Here is a 25305-nt window from a genome sequence, read left to right on the forward strand (position 1 = left end):
CCTGGCTGTATGCACAGAATGACATTTTTGAGTGGTGTCGAGACCACCGGGTGCATCACAAGTACTCGGAGACGGATGCTGACCCCCACAATGCATGTCGTGGCTTCTTCTTCTCCCACATCGGCTGGCTCTTTGTCCGCAAGCACCGCGATGTCATAGAAAAAGGCAGGAAACTGGATTTCACTGACCTGCTGGATGACCCCGTTGTGCGGTTTCAAAGAAAGTAAGTGAAAGCTCTGGAACTGCTCCCAAGGGGGGATCTGAGCAGAAGTTTTGGGGGGAACGAGAGTTATGGGGAGGGTTCCACTTAGTCTATTTTTGATACATTATTTTATACTTCCTTTTCTTTCCTCCCCAACTTGCCCTTCCCTAAACTTGTCTGGAAATAGTAGAGCCCACCCCATGCAGTGGTAACCTGTTGGGTATCAGAAGATCAGTCCTGCAAGCTCTTACTTCCAGGCCCCCTTGCCGGAACAAAGTGCCCCTTTCTTACCTTCCCCTCTTTCAAAAACACTAGGGCATGTAGTCATGGGGGAGGGAGAAAAGTCTGCATCTGGATCTCTAATTGGATTATATCAATTAATGCAATAAACATGATCATTAACAGCCTCAGTGGGGAATAAAACATATCCCTCTGTCTGAATTATCTGACGATCACCAACCCGGCCTACAGGGCCCAATTGAGCTGAACTGCTGCCTCTCCTAGTACCTTAATTCCTGCATAAAACAAGTTGTCGTAAGCTTGGCCCGCTGGGTTAGTACAGACCAGACTGCAGCCTTCCCCAGTCCATTATCATCACTATGGTAGGGGATACGGATCTGGATGTTTCCACCTATATTAAAATTATAATATTTTCTATGATGAGTAGTTCCTGCCCAGGTGTAGGCACTATTCCCAGCATTGAATCTGTGCACAGGAGGGTTCTAAAAGCCAGATTGGATCAATTCTGTTTGGTAAGCAGAGTGTTATTTTTGGACTCTGCTGGGAAGAGAATGCAGTTATGCCTGTCTTTGCATTGCAAAAATCCCCAGGAAGGGCTGAACTAATAGCTGGTCAATGGGACTGGACCAGAGATGAAACTGATGCAATGCATTGGTCTAGTTGTTTTAGTTGCTTTTTGGAGAGCAGTGGAGAATTCCTCAGGATTTTGCAAAGTCTCCTTTGCAGTGTGTTTGAGCTTCCGTCACGGTCTTCTCACCTTTGCATGAGTGAATCATATCCCGTCTCAGACAGGCATTTCTTGTAGTGCTTATATAACTGTGGCATAAGGTACATTTCTGTGCAGGGAAGATTGTCTTAGCAAGTGATGTTGCTCTGAATTGGACAGTTGAGTTTTGGACTATTTTTAGTCTAGTGAATTTAGAGTTTAAATTTTCTTTTTCTCAGGAACATGCACCTGTTTATATCGACACCACATTGTTGTAAGAACAGAAGCTTATTATTTACTCCCTGGAAAAACAAAGAAGTCTGATTGGTGGTGGTAATATTGAATTGTACCTCCATAGCGGATTTCTTAGGACCAGATTAGGTGACATCCTTACTCACTCTGGGTCCAATTCCATTGTCAGTTACATTAATGTAAAACTGGAGTAAAACCGTTAATTTCAATGGAGCTTCTCTACATTTACATTAGTGTAGCAGAGAGCAGAACTTGGCCTATTGAGAAGTACCTTAGTCCATGAATAATCAACTCCATTAACTGCAATGAAACTACTCAGTGGTTCTCAACCAGAGGTTCAGGGCCCCCTAGGGAGCTGAAGCAGGTTTCAGGGGGTCCACCTAGCATGGCTGATGTTAGACTCACTAGAGTCCAGTGCAGAAAGCCCCACCGCACAGGACTGCAGCCCAGGGTCCCGGGCCCCACCACCCAGGGCTGAAGCCAAAGCCTGAGCAACTTAGCTTTACAGTGCCCCCAGTGGTGTGGTGCCCCGAGCAATTCCCCTGCTTGCTACCCCTTAACACTGGCCCTGGCTTTTATATGCAAAACAACAGTTATTGTGGCATAGGTGGGCTGTGGAGTTTTTATAGCCTGCTGGGGGGCTTCAGAAAGAAAAAGGTTAAGAACTCCTGGTGTAACGTACAATTCTGTGTGAGTAAAGGTACAACAATCTCTGGCCCTTAACAGCACATCATGGGACAAAAGCTCAGAATGAAGGATTCACACACACACACAATCAAGCTCCACTATTGCAGAAAAGGGAGGTTCACTTATTTTGCACAAGTAATCATTAGAGTTGACCGAAAGATTTCGAGTAAGAACTTTTTTTCCTTGTAAAATGGCTGACTTTAAACCATGTTTTTTGCAAAAAACTGTCCCCATTACTGAATTTTTTTAACTCTTTCCTAAAACTTTTGTGGGGGTTTTTTAAACTGAAAATTTAATTGCATTTTTTGTTGAAATGTGTAGTGGCACATTCCATTTGCTGAAACCTAAATTGTTGATAAATAAAAAGCTTCTATCAACATTTTGATAGCCATCTTGATAAACCAACAAACGAGAAACCCACAAAAATTAAAAATGATCTTGGCAAAATAAAAACAACTTTGAAATGTTTTTCTTTATTTTAATTTTGGACCTGGTCTAACAATAATATTGCCTCAGTGACAGCTGCATTTCTGGCGCCACTGTTTTACAGTAATGAAAGCAAGATATTGTGAGATCAGCATGGACGGGGGTAAATTTGGGTTAAAAATAAGAGGTGCCCTGTCTGATGAGGCCCAGTTAAGAGGGATACTAGTGCTTAAAGTGGCCTGAAAAAAGTTTTTGTGTGTGTCATAATCTGGGAGCAGCAACTTTGGTAAGACTGTAGAGTTCTCCTCAATGACCCATCTTGTTTTTTTAAATTGTTTTTTGCCAGGTCTGTGTGTGACCCCTTGCAACTCTCCTCCCACAATTTTAAGCACCAAGGGATGCTGAGCCAGGGCTTTCTCTGCCTGTCAGTTAGAGGATAAATTATCTCTCATTCTCCAGGGCTGAGCCCTTGTGCGACACAGCGTTACCCTGCTTGCCTGTGGCACCTTTACATTCTCTTGCCTGCCCCTGATTTTGTTTTATCTTCAGACTATCCAGCTATTCTTGGCCTGTTCTCCATCTTATTGTGCATTATCTTCTATCTGTCTCTCTTCATCTTCCCCACCTCTTGTGCCTCTTTGCTCCTCTCCCTGTTGAATCATTCCACATGGCTTGCTACCTCCTTTTGTCACATAATCGTTCTGCCATTCACCCTCCTTTCTAGGGTTACCAGGTGTTCAGTTTTTGACTGAAATGCCCGGTTGAAAAGGGATCCTGGTGGCTTCGGTCAGCACTGCCGACCAGGCCGTTAAATGTCTGACTGGCATGCAGCAGGGCAGGCAGGCTTCCATCTCTACTCGGTTCCATGTGGCTCCCAGAAGTGACGACATGTCCCTCCAGCTGGGGGGCAGCCATAGGGGCTCTGCACGCTACCCCCACCCCAGGTGCCGGCTCCGCAGTCCCATTGGCCGGGAACCACGAGGTGCTGTGAGGGCAGCACATGGAGACCTCTTGGCCACACCTCCACCTAGCAGCTGAATATGGTGACTGCTTCCGGGAGCCGCCTGCCGTAAGCGCTGCCCAGAGCTTGCATCCCTCACCTCTTCCTGTGCCCCAACCCCCCTGACCCAGCCCAGAACCCTCTCTCATGCTCCAAACCCCTGCCCCATCCCTGAGCCCCTCCCACACTCTGGACCCCTCATTCCCAGGCACATCCCAGAGCCCGCACTCCCAGCTGGACCCCTCACCCACTTCTGCACCACAACCACCTGCCCCAGCCTGGTGAAAATGAGCGCCTGAGCAAGAGTGGAGTGGAGCAAGCGACAGAGGGAGAGGGGATGGAGTGAGCAGTGGCGGGGCCTTGGAGAAGGGGCAGGGCAGGGGTGGGGCCTTGGGGGAAGGGGCAAGGCAAGGATGTTTGGTTTTCGGCAATCAGAAAGTTGGGAACCCTACTCCTTTCTCTCAACCCCCGCCACCACCTTTTTGCCACCTGGCTTAGTTTAGCATTCTGCTTCACTTATCATCCTGCTCTCCCTTTCTTTTTGCCTTTTGCACTATTCAGCTTTATTTCCTCCATCTGTGTGTGTGTGTGTGTGTGTGTCTTGTTCCCCTTCCCCAGTCCCCACATTTGATCATACAAACTTGGCTGAACTGTTGGAGCAAGTTGTTACATTTCAGAGCTTTGTAAACTACTTTCCCTCATGAAATTCTGAGGAAGAAATAGATCGGTCAGAGTTACAGCTGCTTATAGATTTTGGGGCTTGATTGAAAGTAAATGGGTGTGAACCCCTGGCCTTCACTGGAATTGCACCTTCATAAACTTGGTCTGTATCTGGAAGGCAAATTCAGGCCCAATGCGGTTTGTTCTGTGATGGAGACTTGGTGCCCAATCAAATCAACTTAGATGCCAGAAGATTATTTTAAAACCAAAAGTAAAAAGGCTAAAATCTTCTTGCAGTTACATCTGTGTTACCCACTTAAATGACAGAATTTTCAGTCAGATTTTGAAGCCAGAAGGAACCATTATGGTCTGGGCTGACTTATAACGTAGGCCATAGAACCTCTCCTAGTCATTCTTGCCCTCTACTTCTGCTTGAGCTAGAGCACATCTTCTCATTTTCTTCTTCCTTCATGGAGGAGTTTGGGCCTTTGCGATCTGAGTAGTGGAAGTGAAAATAAAAACCGTGCCAATGGCCAACATGCTCAGTGTGCTTCAATACCAAAATATAGAGAAACGTGAAACTGCATGATCATTCTCCTCTCTTTGAATCTGTGCTAATTCCTTAGCATCAAAGATCTCAGTCCATCAAAGTGATTGGCAGACCTAAGGGCATGGGACCGCTGCCAGTGCAAGTTGTGATTTACTAGGGAAATTAATCAGGGCTCAATGTGCCTAGAAAGAACTTTCATATGTATTGTAACAGACCTGTAGCCTCTTAGGAATTTTATTCATGGCTGTTTTCACTCTGCTGCTGCAGTCGTTTGGTGCTTCATGCAGCAGTGGGGAGAGAACGCCAATATCCCAGCTCCAAAACCAGAGTTTCCTACTGATGGTGCTCAAGAAGAATCTTCACTAGCTGTAGGATAATAGCGCATTAGACACACACACACATAGTTGGGCAGTCCAGCCCAGCTGATATACCTTAATTGCCATTCTGGGACATAGGGCAAATGGTCTTTGGTGCATGTCATAAAGACAGGCCCCAGTTGCAAAGTTTGCAGCCAAAATGGAACTTTCGCAAAGTTCCAAGGTGTTCAGACAGGGGGGTTGCGCTGTACAGTTTGATCTCTATTTTGATCAGTTGTAATTTACAGCTTTAAATACTCAGTCATAGAACCTTGAATCATAGTCCTTTTCCCCTTGAAACACACAACAAGCGAGTTATGCATATCTGGAGCTTCCCCTGCTGCGTTCAGCCTTCCCCCGGCTTAGCCAACATTACTTGTCTTTTCCCCGTAGACAGATTAATGTTGAATGCAATTTTCACTCTGACAGAAAACAGCTGCAATTTTATGGTAATTTTTTTCCCTTCAGCAAAGTCTTTTAATTATTCCTCTTTTAGTCAGCCTGCGCAATTTACCATTAAAAGCCGATACGTCTTCCATGTAGCCTATTGACAGCAGCTGACAAATAGGCAAGGAGAGAGCTGAAACGAAACTACCAAACACTCCACTACGAACATTCTTGTGGAGGAACAGAACAGCTCCTGACATTTAACAAGCGCTGTATTGGCCTTACCGCTCATGAGTAATTAATCTTCACACTTTAGTTTTGAAGCGGGCTGTTGGAAACATAACCACAAAGGTGGGGAGAAAGGGAGGGAGGAAACAAGCTTTTAAGAATGAAAAATTGTTTGTTACCTTCCTAATGCATGATTGTTGCTGGCAGTTGTTTCGGAGTATTCCGAATAATGGTTTAAAAATGTGTTAATAAAGCAGAAATCTGCACTTGAAGGTACAACTGAGGGCAGATTGCATTTACTTTACTTTAAGTCAGCACCGGTTTTTTTTGTGCAAAAACAAATTAAGGTCTAAATGGCTGAATGCAGCGAATATCTGCTCTAATGCTATTTTTTTCAGTTTGGAAAACGAGTTACATTTTAGACTTTTTCCCCTGCTGGAGTGAGTTGATGATCTGCAGGGCTCCTCTTCTGTTGCAGTTCTGTTCCAGTGAACTTTCTTTGGCATAATAATGATAATACCTGCCTTTTACATAAGGCTTCTCATCCATAGAGCATCTTACCTCCACTTTACACATGGGGAAACTGAGGCATGGAGTGGTGAAGTGACTTGTCCAAGGTCATACAGAAAGCCAGTGGCAAAGCTTGGACTAACCCAAGACCACTTTAATGCTACTCCTATGCTCTGTCCACTAGGCAACGGTAGCACATATGGCTATCAGAAATGAGTTAAAACTCCATGGTTCAGCACCAAGTGAGTAAACTGCCCAATAGCCGGTGAAATATACAGATGTTCTTTTTAAAGAAAATAAATCTCCCAATAAATAGCTCTGTACAAGGCTTAGGGAAAAAGGAGGAGTTACAGGAACTGCATGCCAGATTTTCATTTAAAATATATTTTTCATATAATAATAATAATAATAATAATAATATTTATATTACAGTAACACCGAGAGACTTTGAATGAGCTCAGGGTCCCATCATGCTAGCCACTGTGTACACACATAGCAACAGAAAGCCCCTGCCCCAGAAAGCTTATCCTCTAAATAGACTGCTAGGACAAATGAAGTACTATTATTCCCATTTTACAGACAGAGAGATGAAATGACCTGCTACACAGGGAGCCACATAGGGCGTCTGTAGCAGAGACAGAAATTGAACCCAAGTATCCTGAATCCTAGTCCAGTTCAGTAACCATGCAGCTCCTCCTCCTGTCACAGTAATGTTACTCCTGTCCCTTTCTCTCTCTGTAGGTACTATAAGAGTTCGGTAGTGCTAATGTGCTTTGTGATCCCCACCCTGGTGCCCTGGTACATCTGGGGGGAGAGTCTGTGGAATTCCTACTTCCTTGCTTCCATCCTTCGTTACACCATCTCTCTCAACGTTACCTGGCTGGTCAACAGTGCAGCTCACATGTACGGCAATCGACCCTATGACAAGTACATCAGCCCCCGGCAGAATGCATTTGTCACTTTAGGAGCAATTGGTGAGTACCAAACAAAATGTATCTCTGAAGCTTTACCCTGGGTTACTTTGTGCATTGCCGAGCTCTAGCTAGAAGTGGGATTTCCTTTCACTGCAAACAGAACCATGCACAAAGGATGATCAGCAATCCATTCCTTGTGTGCTTAATCCTGGCCAGGATTTAGAGAGTCTGTCTGCAGTAATTCTGTGCTGCACAGTCTGTGATCCAGACAGTGGGCCATGAGTACCTAGCATCCTAAGTAAAGATTCCTTGTGTGTTAATTACACCAGAGCCTTGTCTCTCTCCTCTCACAAAGGGGCATTAAACTAAATCAATTTCACCAACTGGCCAGGCACTCCCATGGCACTCAGTTATGAAACAATTATTATAGTCTTGGCAGGAGTGGGTGTGTATCTTCAACCAATGAAGACTGTACCAGAGCTGAAAGCTCTTCAAGATACTTTCCTCTGCCCATTAGCATCACCTCTGTCTTGCTTGGGGTCAGCTTCAGCTAGCTACTCTTCACCTGTGAGCTGATCTTATCCAAGCCCTAGGCCCTCTTGGTGGTAGTGCTGTGGTCATATGTGTGAATGTGGCTGTATGTAGATGTTGAAGAGGATTGGAGAGAGAACTGATCCTTGTGGAACTCCACATGTGAGTAGTCTGGTATTAGAGGTGCAGTTTCCCTGCACTACTTGTTGGATGCATCCCTCCAGAAAGAGCTTAAGACAGTTTAGCATGTTACCCTGGATCCCTGCCATCTCTCTCAAGTGAGACAAGAGAATCTCAGGCAACATTGTGGAATCCTGCCAAAAGATCCAGGAGGATGAGAATGGATCTCTCTCCTCTATCCGCTGGCAGGAGGAGATCATCCAAAAGTGCCACTAGGGCAGTTTTGGTTTTGTCCTGGCCTGAATCCAGAATGAGATGGTCTAGGATGTTGGCTTCAGTTAAATGAGCTTGTCGTTCACCTTTTGCTAGCTTGTCTATGAGCTTGGAATGAGAGGTCTGACAGTGGATGGTAGTTGGCTAGGACCGAAGCATCCAGAGTGGGTTACTTCAGCACTGGTTAGGCTAGTGTGTGTTTGAAGGAGGAAGGGAAGTTTCCTTCTGTGAATGAGGCATTGGTCATTTCAGTCAGGAGTGGAACTAGTTGTTCCTGACTCTTTCACAAGTCAGGATGGGCATGGGCCGGATTCACAGCTCTTGGGTTAAGACTCCTTTAAGGTGTCGAGATCTTCTTGACGAATGAACACTGGAAATACAGGTGAGCTGTTTGGTTGGCGGGTGGAGGTGGAGTGGATCCTAGCTGTTTGAGAAGGCTTCCTAACGGTGCGTGATGTTTTCAGTGAAGTAGGATGATAGATCTTCACAGCACTTGGTGCTCAGCTCCACAGCAGGCCATCGTCATTCAGGATTAATGAAGCTGTTTACCATTCTGGATAACTGCCTGGGGAGGGATTTGGCAGCCACAGTGGAGGCTGATAGGAAGGTTCTCTTGGCCTGTAATATAGCCTCTGCCTAGACTTTGAGGAATTTGTTTTATCCTCTCTGAATCAGCCTTTGTTTTCTTCTATCAGTGCTCAAATTTCCATTCCTTTCTCTTCACCCAGCGTAAGGTGCAAGTAGCCACAGAGATCTGTGTGAGCAATGTGGAGGAAGGGGTCATGTGGGGGCCAGTGTGTCAGTGGCTGACTGTAGAATGGTAACTAGGTTCTCAACCCTTGTCCTGTGGATGGAGTGCTATTGTCCTTTGGCAGGCTTTGAAACTGGTTGGAGTCCATGAGTGTTCGTGGTTGAATCAGCATCACTGGATCTTCTTGTTGCCGGGGTGCTGGAAGGTCTCTGACCACTGCCTTCGTGACGTGATCATCCGTTTAAGACAGTGGCTGGGTTGTGATGTCCTCCATTTTGACAGCTAGGCCAAAAAACAGGTCCAAGGTGTGACCAGCCGCGTGGGTTGGATCAGAGGTGAACTTTTTACATCCTAGGGTGGCAAATGAGAAGATGGGGCTTTGGCATCAGTGGCCTTGTCAAATATGTGTGGTGAAATCTCCCAGGATGACAAGTCAGCGGCATTTCACCCCCATCACTGACAAGGGGTCGATGAGCAACTTTATGGATCATTTAATCTGTGGTAGTTTGTAAATGAGCATAAAACCTGTGTTAGCTTTGGGTCTGGTTTCGACTGCCAGATGCATCAATTCAAATGAAATTGTCTTATGTGAGGCACATCTCCTTGCATTGGATGTTTGCTGAGAAGAGGAATGCAGGGCTGTCTGCCTTCTTGTCCTGTCTAGATCTGTGATGTACCGAGAATCCTGGGGGAACAAGGTGCACTAGCACAGGGCTTGCTGCAATATCATCCAGCCAGGTCTTGAGGATGCAGGCTATATTGTGTGCTTTGTCACTGATGAGGTTGTATATTATTTGTTAGCAGCAAATCTTGCGTTGATCATCCTCAACTTTAGTTTGTGTTGCCTGCTTCTGGTGCCCGCCTAGGTAGGGGTCCTGTACAGTGTATCGGCGTTAAATGTCTAAAATCAGGTTTCTTTTTTCTGTTTCCTTGGACAGTTCCTCCCAATTAGAACAGTAATAGGTGATGTAGAGGTTGGCACAGGTTGGGAAGTCATTAAAAATTCCACCCTTAGATTCCAAGTATGGATTTAGGCTCCTATGAGGTACCTACTTTGGACCATCTTAGCCTCTATATTCATCATACATAACTGAACCTGACTTCTGCTCTTTCCGCTATCAGTGCTGCTGAGCTTGTGACCATCTATCATCTCCTCCGCCTTCCCTTTTAATCACAATAATTTGCCTACTGGACGGCACACACCTGTGTCCCAAAACTAAAGCTCTGACCTGCTACTCTAAAATAAAAATGGATATTTCCCACTTCCCAGGGCTAACCCAGCATTACCTGAAGCCTCACGCCATACGATTATCCTCTTCCCCTATTATTTGAATAGACGTAGTGGCTATTTTGACAGTCAGTCACACCGTTGCCACACGTAAATACCGCGTGAATGTCAGACACCCTTGAATGCAAATGTCAGGGCCTGGCCATGTTCCTCTTGAACAAGTGCTGCAATGAAATGGATAGGAAGGGTTATTAGCTGCCACAGGGGATGTACAATTTTTTTCTGTAATAGGAAGGAAGTTAGGGAGCTTATCTCTGCTCTCACCTCAGCCTGACTCTCTCTCACAGCAGGTTTTCTCGGCTCCCTGCTGCTGCACAGTTTTTAACCCTCTCTCTTATAACTGTCTTAAGAGTTCTACCAACAAATGACTCAAGCCCTGTTACACTCCTCTCTGTTACCTTAACTGAAACATCCATTCAGCAATGAGATATTTGACGGGGAACCTGAGCTATTGCTCTCAGAATGCTAAACTTATTCTTTTGGGCTCATAGAATGATAGAAGATTCAGGTTGGAAGAGACCTCTGGAGGTCATCTTGTCCAACCCCCAATGTTCTGCTTCAGATACATGTGTGGGGCTCTGGCTGACGGTAGCATGTGCTGTCTAATAGCTGGGCTGGATGCTGCCAAAGGCTGTCAGGAATGGGAGGCTGAAACCAGGATTGAAACCAGTTTAGCTTCTAGTGTGTGTGAGACAAAAACCTTGCACTGCCCTGTTACAGAGGCCTGGTTGAGCCTCAAGCCTCAGTTGAGCTGAAAAAAGATTTGTTTTGTCTACACTAGCAGTCAAGCTGTTTTCAACAGTGGGTCCATCTGATTCATTTGTGACAGCCTTGGAATAGGCCATTTCTCCTGTGTGATAGGGCCAAAAGGGAACTTCTTCAGTCATTCTCATCTGGGGGCATCCTTGTAAAATCATGTTGGATCACTCCTGTCATGGGGTTTGCGGGAGCACCTCCCTGTGGCCACAACTGGGAGTTAGCTCATGACCAGTCTGATGCCCCCTCCTTCAGTTTCTCACCCCATGGTCTCTCTCTCTCTCTCTCTCTCTCTGGAGTCAGGTTACTGCTCCTCCACCCCTCAGGGTGCTCTCTCTTCATGGCTTGGTCCTCTTGCCAGGTCATTGTAGTCCTTCCTTTCTGAGGTCTGAAAGCCCTACTGGACAAACTGTCTCAAGCAGTCTTCTGCTCCACTGCCCAGTCTGTGCCACTTCCCAGTGGCTGGTAGGAGAACCCAGACTCGCCCTCTACTACTCCAGGTTCCAACCCAGGGACTCTACAACCAGCAGGCAAGGTTTGCACTGTCCAGACCTTGCTGCTGTTTCCCTGAGCTGGATCCTACTTCACCTCTGTCTGGCTCCTTCTCCACCCTCATCTGCGTACTTCCTTCCCTCAGGGCTAAGATCCCAGGGCTTCTAAGCTCTCCCTCCCATTTGTTCCTTTCCCTCTCTAAGCCCAGAAAGTTACTGCAGCCCCCTTCTTATTTTCTAATTCCTGGATTTAGAGCAGCTTAGCCTGCCTCTTGCTCAGCTGGGCTTCATCTACTAAAAGTTTCAGCCCTGATTCTTCTCCCCTCCACCTCCCTGTGCAGCCTGTCTCAGGGTTAATTGCCCCTTCCTCTCTACTCAGACCTTGTGTGAAGTAGGCACCCCATTCCCTTCTTGTTTTCCATCATGTGGTTTAGCAATAGGGGATTGTTTGTCGAATGTCTTTGCTATCCTCTCTCAATGGTGGAAGCAAAACCACAATGCACTTTTATTGATGTGATGACCAAGTTTGCTACAGAAATCTCGCATAGATATAGATGTAGCTTAATTCAGTTCACATGAGGCTACATCAATGTAAACCAGTTGTAAATTGAGATGAGTATCCACATCGCAAGTTTGCCCAGTTTAACTAAATAAACGTAAAAGCCAATATTTGTGAAACTGGTGCAACTTTTGCATATAGGGAAGCCATAGATAGATAGATGAGGCCATGATCCTGCAACTTTTTCTCTCTGCATTTTAAATCAATGATGCACCTGGTGGGGTTATACCAAAGTAGAACATGTTATAGGATCAAGTATCTTCTATCTACCTACCTAATCTATCTAATCACAAGACATATGTTGACCACTGCACTTAAAATCTCTTTTTGTTTTTCCAGGTGAAGGCTTCCACAATTACCATCATACCTTTCCATTTGATTATTCAGCCAGCGAGCTTGGCTTGAAATTCAACCCAACCACATGGTTCATTGACTTCATGTTTTGGTTGGGGCTGGTTACTGACCGAAAACAGGCTCCCAAGGAGATGATCTTAGCCCGCAAAGAGAGGACTGGTGATGGCAGTGCTTGAAAATGTAACATTTCTGTGTAAATCTACGCTGTCGTGTGTGTATGTATGTGTGTGCGTGTGCATTTTTTCTTGGGGAAAAGCAGTTTTTTTTCAGATAAAATGGGCTAAATTTAATCCCTGGCATAACTCTGTTGACTTTAGTGGCTTTATGTCAGAGGTGAATTTAGTCCCATTTTTTTCTCCTATTAGCTGTCTTATGTCTGCATCCCAGACTATTAAGTGTAAAAAATATTGAATATTATTTAATATTAGCGTTAAACATCCTAGATCTTTAATTTTAGTCATTCTAGTTTAAATCCTGTGTACACTGTAATATGCTTGTTCGTGTTAGCCCTGGCAAGATGGAGGAATTAACTATCCTTTCAAAGTGCGGTTCAGGTGAATGTTTGTTTGTTTTTACTAGTCAACCAAACATGCTTTGAGACATAATTTGTGGGGGGGGGGGTGGTTCGGGATAGGGCCTGATATGCTGTTACAAAAACAAAGAGAAAAGAATGTTTAAAAATCCCCTATACTGGGGAAAAATCAGTTTTAAAAAAAGATGTTTGTCTGAAAATCTGTTTTCTTCTTTTTGTTTGCAAGACCCTTGCTCCACTGTCTTTGTTTATATAAATTCATTTATTGCCAAGCAGGCTATTGTGTTAAAAGCTACACATTATACAAGTCAAAATACAAACTGATGCCATGCTTAGCGGATTCATTCATTGTCACACAAACATTGTAATTTGTAAAGATATACTGCTCAACTATGTCTTAAACCAAAAAAAGCTTCGATTTTAAATGTTTGGAGACCTAATTTATATTCTAACAGGTCACAGCCACTGCTGCATGCATATTTTAGCTACTTCTGCAAAGTACGTATCTTCATTTTTTTTTCCAGCTTTCCCTATCAGGTCTTTAAAACCTGGCCTTTATCTAGATCACAGTTTCTTTCCTACTGTTACAACTGCATGTAGCCTCTACTGGTTTCAGAGCAAAATATATATAAAAAAAGTTATGTAGCTTCTGGATTTAACAGTTGCCTTTTAAAAGCAGCATGTCTTGGGACCTACAACCTTGGGACCTTTGTGTTAGATGGTAATCAGTGCAGGAGAAAGACTTTGTTGTCTGCACTGGAGCACTTTTGAAGACAGGGGGCCTGATTCTCATTTACATTAAGGGTTGCCTACTCTTAAAATGCTACAGCTGCATCGCTTGAGTGTAGACACTGCCTATACTGATGGGAGGGGTTAGATAGTGTACTCCACCTCTCCGAGGATGGAAGAATTCTTCTATCATCCTGGCACTGGCTACATGGGAGCTTTGGTCGGCTTAACTATGCTCTGGGGGTGTGTGGATTTTTCACATAGTTAAACCAGTTTAATTTTCTAGTGTAGCCCAGGCCTGAGATTCCCTTTGCCCTATGCATATGTGCATATGCCCACTTTCACGGCCATTTACACTGCAAAGGGAGGAAGGGAAAGAAGGTCTTAATATAAATGAGAATCAGGACCAGTTATTTTCAGGAAAGATGTACAATTTTAAAACCAAACTCAGTTCTTTGGGGTTTGTTCGGGTTTTCTTTAGTTTTGTTTTTCAAATGATGCCAATATAAAAGAATTGTCCTTATTCTGTACTTCATCCAGCAGGTGTTTAACAGTGTTAATTTGCCATTAATGACATGTAAACTCATGAGTGATTTACAATAAACAGCTATGAATTAGCCTGTGGCCTGGTTCTTATTTGAAGATCTTTCATTAAATCGTGGTTTTATGAATGAATGATCAAAAATATTACACTCTTGCTCTGTCACCAGTGGTTACTCCAATCCTTTGTGAAGTCTCACCTAGGTCTGAACATGGCTCCCCCCATTGCCATAATATCTACCACCTCAAAACATTAATGAATTCATCCTCACATCATCCCTATTTGACAAGTGGGGAAACTGAGGCACAGCTATGGGAAGTGACTTGTTCAAGTTCGCACAGGACATTAGTATCAGAGCCAGGAACAAAACCCAAATCTCATGAGTCCTGGTCCAGGGTCTTAACTACAAGATCATCACCTGCTTCCTTGAGTTGGGCCCAACAAAGAGTGGCTAAAATGATTAGGAACCCACATGTCCAAAATGTAGCTGGCCGGTGGGTTTGGAAGTGATGGTGTATGTGAGGGAGTGTGGCAAGGGAGATATATACCTCTCAAATGATTCATCCCTTTATAAAAAGTCCTGTTGTTATGGCGGTTTACCAGTTGGGGAAATAACATGAATGTAATGGAAAGCTAAACCTGGGTTTATAACTTTCAGTTAATCTTAGGAATAAAAGATCTCAGAATTATACCAGCACTACCCCTGGACTGTATTGAGTTCGTTTCTCACCAAGCACATCTACAGAGCAAAACTTCACTACTTCCTATTAAAAACATAAGAACGGCCGTACTTGGTCAGATCAAGGAGCAGGAGCAAGCTTTATCTACACGTCATACCAGACAGAAATCTCCTCCCTTGGTGGCAGATTCCTTATTCCTCAACTGGGGCCTGTAATATTCACAGGGCCACCCAGAGGATTCAGGGGGCCTGGGGTCTTCAGTGGCCGGGGGGCCCCTGTTGCCGAATTTCTGCAGAAGACCTGGCACTTCAGCAGTGGGTCCTGGGGTGGAAGGACCCCCCGCTGCGGGTCTTTGGGATGCTTCGGCGGCAGGTCCCGGAGCGGAAGGAAAAACTCTTGTGGGGACCCCAGTGAGGCCTGAGGTAAATTGCCCCACTTGCCCCCCCCCCCCCCCGGGTGCCCCTGAATATTCATCATACTAGACTTACTGAGCCACTGTGGAAACAGTGATGCAGCCCGCTAGGACTGAACTTCAAAGGCAGAAGCCTGGAGCAGAGCAGCAAGGAGGAAGGTAGGACTTGACTTGAGGTGAGATGAGATGAAGAGCAAAAAAGGAGTATGGGGGAACAGGGTGAAAAATATGCTGGTAGGCAGAACCTAGGAGGGAATGGCAATGGGGCTTTCTGTTTTAAAATATAGTCACCCAAATCATATCCCTAAACCTCTTATTTTCCCCATCTCTCCAATAGACTTCATTCAGGCCACTATCCCCTGGTATTCATACAATGTTCATGCTGAGTGCCTGATTTTCGAAAGACCTAGTCCTTTGCTGCTTCTTCAATGGAGTTCATTGGAGTGATGCTGATTGATGCAAGCTGAGAATCTGGCCCCCACATGTAGTTCAGAGCCATAGGGCCAGATTCTGCTCTCAATTACACCATCAGAAACCCAGAGTAACTCTCTGGATTTCAAGTGAGTTATGCCTGCTATACAGCTGAGTGGCTAAGAGCACAGTCTTACCCGAGATCATGTTAACAGCCTACCCTGTTACAAACATCCTTTCTGATGGTTTCCTCTCTATACCAGATGCTGTTTGGGCAGCCAGACTTCCTCACAAGCTCATAAACTGCGGGCCAGATCCCTTAGCCACTTCAGTGGAGCTATGCCAACTTACCCCAGCAAGAGAGAGATCCGTGGGTCTGCAGTTCAACTCCCAGGTCTCTCAGTAAGCAGCTTACTCTGTTTGCTTAGATCTGCAGGCAGACAGGATTATGCTTATAATACCTTATGCTTGACAGACAGATTGTACACACACCTCTGCTATGACATATGTCATACATATTGCAATTTATTAACAGATCAACACATTGGGAGGGGAAAGGGCAAACATAGAGAAATAAAATACTTTAAAGAGAAGACCCATTGGCCCAAGTGGCCATCGCCTCATAATTGTGTGGTCAGATACACTCACTTTGCACTGTGTACACCACGACGAATGGAGCACCGTAGGCCCAACTGCATTCGCCACTTAGATCTAACAGTGGAAAAACAGCCACTGCAGTTATTTTGGCCATATAATTGGCTGCATTGCGGGATGCAATTAATCTGGATGGCCTGAGCTCTTACAGGCTGTTAGGGCAGAGGGACTGGTTAGCGGGTGAGGCAGGTTTCGCTGTGCTCTTGAAATAATTCATACTGTCTGTAATAACTAAACACCAAAATGGGGCTCTGCATACAGTAACAAATCATTTCATTACATGATTACACACTGCGGCCTGCATTTGCAAAACTGGCTAATGATTTTTGTACTTCAACTTCAGGTTGTCCACCCTCAGACATTTGAAAGGGGGCTGATTTTCAGAGGGCAGCTGCTCAGTGTTTAGGGCCCCTTCAAGTATCGCGGGCTGAGCACCCCAAATCAGTCACTTTTGCAAGTTTAGGCCTATTAGATAATGCGCTATGAGACAGGATTTTTCTACCACCCTAAATACAGGAGCGACAGCTTGACACGTTTTGCATCCTTTTGAGGTCACTCTATTCTATTGTCGCAGTGTTCCACACTAGATTTCTAGACAGAATTGTTCTGATAACTTTTCTAACCTCTGTTTTATTCTGTAACATTGGCCTGGTTTTGCAATGAAGTCCCCCAGCTGGAGTTCGCTGCAGGCTTGGGACCTGTGCACTACACATTCTCTTATTAACCAGCAGCACGGCCTTCTTTAGTGGCCACGCAAGAGATGAACCAGCTAAGTATGCAGATAACTAATCGGCAAGCTAACATGGATTTTGACTATCTGCACATTTCCTCCATTACCCTGGGGCCTTGGCTATACTAGGGAAATATTGGAGCAGTTGCTCACCATTGCTAATTCTAGTTCACCCGCAAACAAGAGTAGGAATGTTGTCAAAAACTGACCTTGTGTAGCTCAGGCCTATGTTGTTCTGCTTAGTCTGTGTTACACGTTGTATCAGCACAGTCTACTGTGTGCTTGACTCTTATGGCTGTATTTGTCTGGCATATGGAGCCCATGTTTCACGCTGCTAGAAAACTGCACTGAAGTTTGTAAGGGAAACAAATGGTGTCATATTGAATTGCTTTGGCCCTGATCCTGCAATGAGTTCTGCAAGGACAGACTCTGGATTTACACAGTGTCCCATTGAAGTCGTGGGGCTGTGCATGGGCACAGGGGGTCCACCCAGCTACCACTCAGTGCAGGATCAGGGCCCAAATCATAATGCACACACACAATGTGCAATGTTGCAAGTGCAAAGTAGAGCTGAGGAAATTTTTTCAGGGAACAGTAAATTTGTCAAAATATTCATTTTGTCGGGCACTGACCTGACTCATGAATTCAGGTTGAATTCGGTCAACAGTTTAGGCTGAACAAATATAATACTTTGTGTTTTGATAAAGTTGAAATGTTTCATCCCAGCCATTTTGAAATGTTTTGTTTCAACTTTTAGTTCAGAAATAGTGTTTCATTTTGAAATGTAGCTATTTTTTAAAAGGAAAAAAAATCTAAAAATGTCCCAAAACTAAACAAACAAACAAAAAACTGTTTGGGGGTCAAATAAAATATTTTGTTTGATCCAAAACCAAACTGTTTTGTTTTGCTGAGACTCTGGAAGAAACCCGCCTCACTTTTGGTTTGAGCAGAACCAATTTTTTATTTTTCAGACATTTTGGTTCAGCCCCCAAACCAAAAACATCAAATTTTTGCTCAGGTCTAATGCAAACATAGGCCCTGCCTCATCCTGTAATTAGCTCTGCATGAGCTCCTGGCCCTGCAGCACCAGCTTGCAGGATTGGGTCCTTGCTACCGGGGTGGGGGGTGCTAAATCAGGAGTTAAATCAGCACCCTGTACTCTCTAATACCCACCAGACTATAGTAATTAGGACCTAATTCAAAGACAGATAGTTGACAGAGGGTGTCAATTAACTGAGTAGAGCTACCACTGAAGGGCTAATTGAGGGGGAAGGACCCTCCCCACCCATTGTAGCAGCTAGGATTATGCAAACAGACAGGAAGGGAGCCTGGCATAGACAGGTTTAGATACTGTTAGTATGATTCCCTTTCTTAGCAGCAAATGGGTAAATACATATTACTAACACTACAGTCTGTGGCCTGCTGGAAGACTTCAATAAAAGGTGATGGTGGTGACAGTGATCTGGAGTTGTTGTGGTGAGTGATAGAGGCTGGAAAGGATTCTATGGGGACCACCCTAGTGTGATAGGCCTTGCCCTGGTCCTGATCCTGCCAGGGCTTAAGCCAACGCTTAGTATGATGCATGTACATAGACCTGTTGCAGGCCTTGTCATTTCCTTGCTCTTGAGTTGCTCACTAACTGCCCTGACATCCTCTTAGTGCAGTTTTATGGAGGTGGGCTTGGTAGGTTTTTGTTTTAAAGGAATCAGCAATTCTATGCTATTGATTGATTTGGATAAACACCACTGGAACGCTCTATCCCTGCTCCTGCCACAGCAGTGAGCCCTTTGCTAACTGTCCTACAAACAAATATGCACTGAATGAGGCAAGGACTCCTGCAGAGCCCCGGTTTATTCACTCTGCACCTGGACTAAATGCTGCAGTGTGCCCAGGAGGGGCTGTATGAATCCCATGCTCCCTGAGGATAAGGAAGGAGTTAATGCAAGACCAAGGAGTGGTAGGAGATGGACCAGCTGGGCTCATGTATAGCTCTTGTACTTACAGATGGGTTTTGCTCCCAAAGCACTAGGGTGGGCTGGGGAGTTGGCAGGGCTCTGCTAGGGAGTTGTATGTGAGAGGTTTCAAGGTACGGGGTGAGGGTATATCAACTGATGGAGTGGGGTAGGTGGTACGTAGCATTGATGAGCTTGTTTACTGACTCTTCTATTCATGGCAACCTGATATAAGTGGCCCCTTGTCCTTTGGCTTTTGTTACAATGGGCTGCAGACCCCAGCAGATGCCCCTTTAATTGGAACAAAGAAGGAAGATGGATGTGAATGAAGCAAGATGAGACAGAAGCATCTACCTGTGAACCCCCAGTGAAGGCTTGGTGCCTTTCTTCAAGAGAAGATGACTGGCTGAGAGCAGGGCCGGCACTTCCATTTAGGAGACCTAGGCGGTCGCCTATGGCACCAGGATTTGGGGGGGGGCAGCATTTTGTGGCCCTCGGTGGCAATTTGGCAGCGGGGGGTCCTTCTGCGCTCCGGGTCTTCAGCGGCAATTCTGAGGTGGGTCCTTCACTTGCTCCGGGACCCGCCACCAAAGTGCCCTGAAGACTGGGAGCCGCGGAAGAACCCCCTGCTGCAGAATTGCCACCAATGACCTGGAGCGCGGAAGGACCCTCACCTAGGGCACCAAAAACCCTAGCGCTGCTCCTGGCTGAGAGTGGTTAGTAAATTAGCCAGGTGTGAACAGACTCTCCTGTCTGCACCCCAGACAAGGCTAAAAGGTTGTATTAAGCATGTATCAAATGTGACCTATTTTCCCAAAGGCTCATAACTTTGAATATGCCTCCACTGCACTAAATATTTAAATAAACAAAAGTGTGTATTTTTCACTTTGGTTAGCTAACTTGAGTTCTAATGGCAGTGAAAACATGGTAACTTGGGTTAGTAGCTCAAGTTCAACCCCAAGATCCCTATAAGCTTTTACTCCAGCTGCTAACCTGAGTTAAGATTAATTGCTGTGTCTTCACTACTGTTCTAACAGTTGAATTAAACCCAAATCTTCCCCAAAATGTTCAAAAGCACTTTTTCTCACTATGGCTTGTTTCTCTATTACACTTGAGCTATCTAATTTTAGCTGTTTGGGCTCCAGAGTACTTCAAGAAAGGTTGCAAGAATCTTTCAATGGAAAAACATATGTGGCTCCCCCCCATCTCAAACTGTGAATCTATTTTTGATCAGATTTATAATGTATCTCTGGGTGGGACCTGGGATGGGTTGGATCACAGAAACCCCCTTGGGGCTGCCAACTGATGTGCCAAGATGACTTCTGTCCCTACTTTCCCTGCCAGCTTGGGACTCCAGCATCCTGTCTTGCTGAGCCCATCTCCTCCAACACAGACCCAGGGTATGAAGCACATGCCCCAAAACGAAAGACTTAACTGAAAGCAACTTGAAAAGTGTTCTTGTCTTTAATACTCAGATGCCCAACTCCCAATGGAGTCCAAACCCCAAATAAATCAATTTTACCCTGGATAAAGCATATGCAGGGTAAACTCATTGTTTGCCCTCTATAACACTGAGAGAGAGAGAGAGAGGCACAGCTGTTTGCTGCCTCCCACTCCTGGTATTAATACATACTCTGGGTTAATAAGTAAAAAGTGATTTTATTAAATACAGAAAGTAGGATTTAAGTGGTTCCAAGTAGTGATAGACAGAACAAAGTGAATTACCAAGCAAAATAAAATCAAACATGCAAGTCTAAGCCTAGCACGGTAATAAAACTGAATACAGATAAAATCTCACCCTCAGAGATATTTCAATAAGTTTCTTTCACAGACTGGATGCCTTTCTTGTCAGAACATAATCCTTTCCCCTGGTACAGCCCTTGTTCCAACTCAGGTGGTAGCTAGGGGATTTCTCATGATGGCTGCTCCCTTTTTTTCTGTTCCACCCACTTACATATCTTTTGCAAAAGGTTGGAATCCTTTGTCCCTCTGGGTTCCCACCGCTCCTTCTCAATGGAAAGACACCAGGTTAAAGATGGATTCCATTCACTGTAAGCCTTCATTATCCACTTGCCAGCACACATGTATACAGGAAGACTTACAAGTAAAACGGAGCCATCTACAGTCAATTGTCCTGTTTAATGGTAGCCATTAAGATTCCAAACCACCATTAATGGCCCACACTTAGTATAACCAGGGCCACCTAGAGGATTCAGGGGGCCTGGGGCAATGCAATTTCAGGGCTCTTTTCACAAAAAAAAGTTGCAATACTATAGAATACTATATTCTTGTGGGGACCTGGGGCAAATTGCCCCACTTGTCCTTCCCCTTCTCCCCCCCTCCCCCCGGAAGCCCTGAGTATAACTACAATAGGATCTCAGAGTTATATTTAATATTTCTAGTTTCAGATACAAGTGATACATTTATACAAATAGGATGACCACACTCAGTAGATTATAAGCTTTGTAATGATGCCTTACAAGAGACCTTTTGCATGAAGCACATTTTAGTTACATTATATTCAAACTCATCAGCATACTTTTCATAAAATCATATTGAAAATTTCAGATCCAATTTTGAAAGTCTTCAAGAAATTAAGTGAAAGAAACCAAAGGAGTGGAATGGAAACACGTAGCCAGCATAAGTGCTGCTGTGTCCGCTGTATCAGTGCACTCATTAAAACCCCCCTCAAACCTTCCCAGCAGTGTTTCAGCAGCTCATTCAGTGAATAGGGGAGCTACCTTTTATTAGGACTATCACCTTAGCGGTGATGCTTTCCAGTAGATGCCCCTGTTGATAATATAAAATAGAACTGAATGAGAGGAAGGTTGACCCTGTGGCTAAGGCACTGGATTGGAACTCAGGATATTTTGGTTCACTTCCTGGCTTGGTGGCACTCCCTGTGGGCAAGTTACTTAACTTCTTGTCTGTTACAGCTATCCCTGTACTCCATTTTGTTTCTTACAGCTGTCCCCATACTCCATTTTGTTTTTGTTCTCCTCCTGTGGCTGCCCCTCCCTGGCTGTTAAGTTGTTTACCAGGGCCACTGCCCTTCTCAAAGGGATGGCCACTTGTGCTGCGTGCTAAGTGGGACCACTGCCCTGTTCAAAGGGTTGGTCCTGTTATCACCTTGTTAAACCTGGGCTTTGTGTAGGGTAGGCAATGTCCAGAGCTGCAAGACCTAATGTGTTTTAAAGATCCTGGGCATGAGTCAAAGGCCTCATGTGCTTTTGAGTCCTGAGGTGTGAACTCACACCTATTGTTCAGGACTCTGCCCAGGTACGTCTCTGTGCTCACCTGCAGTTTTTCCCTGGGTCTCCTCCCCTGTGACAGAGGGAGCCTATCAGGATTACTGGCAGGAAACTGCCTGTGTCTGCCTTTAAAGACAGGCATATTTAAAACAAACATCGGAAAGGTTCCTGCATTGCTGCCTGGTCTGATCAGCCAGGGGTTCTGGGGGGTCCTTTCTCTGCTCTTGTTTTATTTTTGAGCGTACCCCCGTTTTTTAAACCCCCCCATGAAGAACAAATTGCTGCCTGAGAGATCTCCTTTTTATCGAGACCGTACCGAGCCCTCCTTGCTTCTTCTGATGTTGTTGCTGTTTCTGCCTTTGCTGCTACCTTGGGGACTGGTAAGAATCCCTCTGTGAAACTTTCTATACTTTTATTTTATTATTTTAGCTGCTGGCTCTGTTTCCCCAGCACACAGACTCAAGCTAAACCTTGGTCTGTGTCTTAAAACCTCTCTTAAACTCCGCAGCGCTTTGCTGCTAAAAATAAGTTTGTGCCGCCGCTAAGCTCTGCTCCTATGGGCTTTGCTTCGGGGCTCACTGCTTTCAGCCATATCCACTGCTGCAGCCACCATCCCTTGGCTTCCTTGGGGTTCTGCCTTGGGAGCTGTATCCTGGGCACATACTACTCTGCCCTCTATGACCTCCCCATAGCATAAGGTGCACCATAGGTTTTGCTTTTAGTTTAATAAGTCATAGTTTGCTAAGATTGTAGTGCTTGTAAGTTTCACCTGCCTTGCTGTAGTTGCTATTTTGTTGCTCTTTATAGTTGCTTGTTATAGTTTGCTTAGAATTGTGATATTTGTTGTTTTTCCTAGTCATTGGTTAAGACAGATTTAAGAAACCATTGCCTGGTCATATTCTGTACCTGTTTTGTTACTTTGTATAAGCTGCTTGTCATTTTATATAAATTTGATTAAGTTAGACGATAGATAAGGTTTTTGCTGTTTGAATTCGTCTTCCCGCTGTCCCAATCTCTCCCTGAACTTTCCCGTGTCTGTTTTTCCCCCGCTCCAATCTCTCCCTCTGTGTACTTCCCCGTGTCTCCCTGTTGTAACCCCTTGCTGCTTCTCCCCCTCTGTAACCTCCCAAACCCTTTGCTGCTTCTCTCCCTTTTTTTTTTTGGGTGTCCCTCCAGCCCTTCCTTACACCTGTCTGCTGCTTCTCCCTGTATCCCCTGTGTTCGTGCCCCCGCTTCTCCGCTGCCCCTCCCCTACCGACGATCGCCATCACACTGCTCCGTTTGTCTTCACCCCGCTGCTCCGCAACTTCCCTGAAGTGCTCTCCGCTGCTGCAACCTGCTTCTTCCCTCAGCCTCTCCCCCATTCTCCACGTGCCTTCCCATCGCTTGCACGTTCAGCGCCCTCCCCTCTTGCTGCTCCCAGACTCCCCTTAAGTGCGCTCCAGCTGCTCTTGTCTCCCGTACCTCCAGCTCGCAGGCTCCTGAAGACTGCTGCTCTGGGCTTCACCCCGCAGGGCTTCAGAGTCTCTCACTGCTTGCAGCTGCACTCTCCTCTCATCAGTTACCACTGATCATTCACTCCCCTCCCCACTCCTGTTTCTTGACTCAGCCTTTAGGTACACTCTTGCAGATTATCTGCTATTACAACCTCACAAATTAAGTTATTAATTTTCTTCTATGCTGTTACATTGCATAATTTCACTTATCACCCATATTGTATCATTGCACTGTGATTGACATCTTACTTGTGGTTATAACACCCCATTGGTCGCCTCCACTTTTCTGATATACTTTGTATTTGCATTGATGTCACTGTGTTACATTATATATATATATATATATAGCTATTAACCACTTAATGCTTTCTATCTGAGATTGCTGACCGTTTCATATAGAAGCTACCATTTTACTTTGCATTTCTTTTTGGTACATTTTGCATTCCACACTGTATCTAGAGTTGTTCCTATATGAAGTTGAGTTGCTTATTGACTGTACTGTATCCCATTGTGCTGAACCCCACTTACTGCACCCCACTGTTAGAACGCCCTACACTGTTCAATAAGAAGAACCCCCCCGTCATTGTCTATTGTGAACACCCTTTACACCCCATCCCATCGTATTTCATTGTTAAATTCACACCACTTCCCTTTTCCTTTAATAAAGAAATTAATTGGCACCCCACCTGTGTGGTAATTGCTCCCCAAGATCCCATATACCTGCGGGCAGGGACATTTCTTACTTCAGTTTCCTATGTATAAAATGGGAGTAATACTTCCTTTCTACCACCCGCTATCAGTCACTTTAGACCCTGAGTGTACAAGGGATTATACATGGTCTTAACTTTGCAGGGTCAGTACCCTGGATTGTAAACTTGTTGGGGCAGAGCTGGTTTCCTGCCATATGTACATTCTTCACTGAGGCCTCTGGGCAATACTGGAATACAAATAATTAATAAATGGAATGGACTTGCAATTCAAAAATAGCAGGAATTAGAAACTCTTTAAAGCAAACTCTGGAATTTAAAACTGTTGGGTTAATTGAACAATCAGTTTAATGGCTATTAAGTGACAGACACACACAAATCTAAATTGCAGCACTTGTATTACAATTTGGATGAGTTGACTGTCCATGCTTTGTAACAGGAAAGCCACCCCTTTCAGTGCTATCTTCCATAGTTAGGGTTCTCAAGGTGAAGGCTTCATGTCTGTTACATATAGCCAAGGCTCCCAAATGCTTCTTAGTGATTTGACTCTTCTTTGCAATTAGATATGGGGTTTTAGCCTGCAGTCTCTCTGCACCCAAACCTCCCCCTGACTCTGGTGGCACCTATGGGCATGCAAAGGATGCAGGATCAGGCCCATTGTGAGTAATGTTGTTCAGAGATGTTTTAAAGCAATGGATCACAGTGATGAATTACTTTGTGGAAACTGCCCTGAAGAGCAATCAGTTATTTGGTAGGTAAAAGCACACTGCAGATTACCTCCAGTTCCTATTCATTTCAAAAGTCCTGTCATTCCTGTCTTAAACATGATTGGTGATACCCACATCTAGAATCTCCCTGTGCAGCTAGCAAGAACAATGCAAACTGAACCCATCACCTCTGGCTTCTGCAGTATTGATTGCTTTTCAAATCCAGAAATCTGCAATTTGTGACACTGCTTTTTTAAAGTAA

At 44.8% G+C, this 25305-nt stretch overlaps 1 protein-coding gene across 1 annotated transcript in view; it reads left to right on the top strand.

Moving 5' to 3' along the window:
• The window catches only part of SCD5 (stearoyl-CoA desaturase 5), a 74104-nt gene extending 59985 nt beyond the window's left edge, over nucleotides 1-14119 (top strand). Inside the window, exons 3-5 of the mRNA XM_030565042.1 lie at nucleotides 18-223; nucleotides 6946-7178; nucleotides 12227-14119. Of these exons, the coding sequence (XP_030420902.1) occupies nucleotides 18-223; nucleotides 6946-7178; nucleotides 12227-12417 (630 nt within the window). The 3' untranslated portion in view covers nucleotides 12418-14119. The remainder of the gene's footprint in view (nucleotides 1-17; nucleotides 224-6945; nucleotides 7179-12226) is intronic.
• Nucleotides 14120-25305: the final 11186 nt, after the last annotated feature.

Source organism: Gopherus evgoodei, chromosome 5 (assembly GCF_007399415.2).
Source record: "Gopherus evgoodei ecotype Sinaloan lineage chromosome 5, rGopEvg1_v1.p, whole genome shotgun sequence".
NCBI classification, from domain to species: domain Eukaryota; kingdom Metazoa; phylum Chordata; order Testudines; family Testudinidae; genus Gopherus; species Gopherus evgoodei.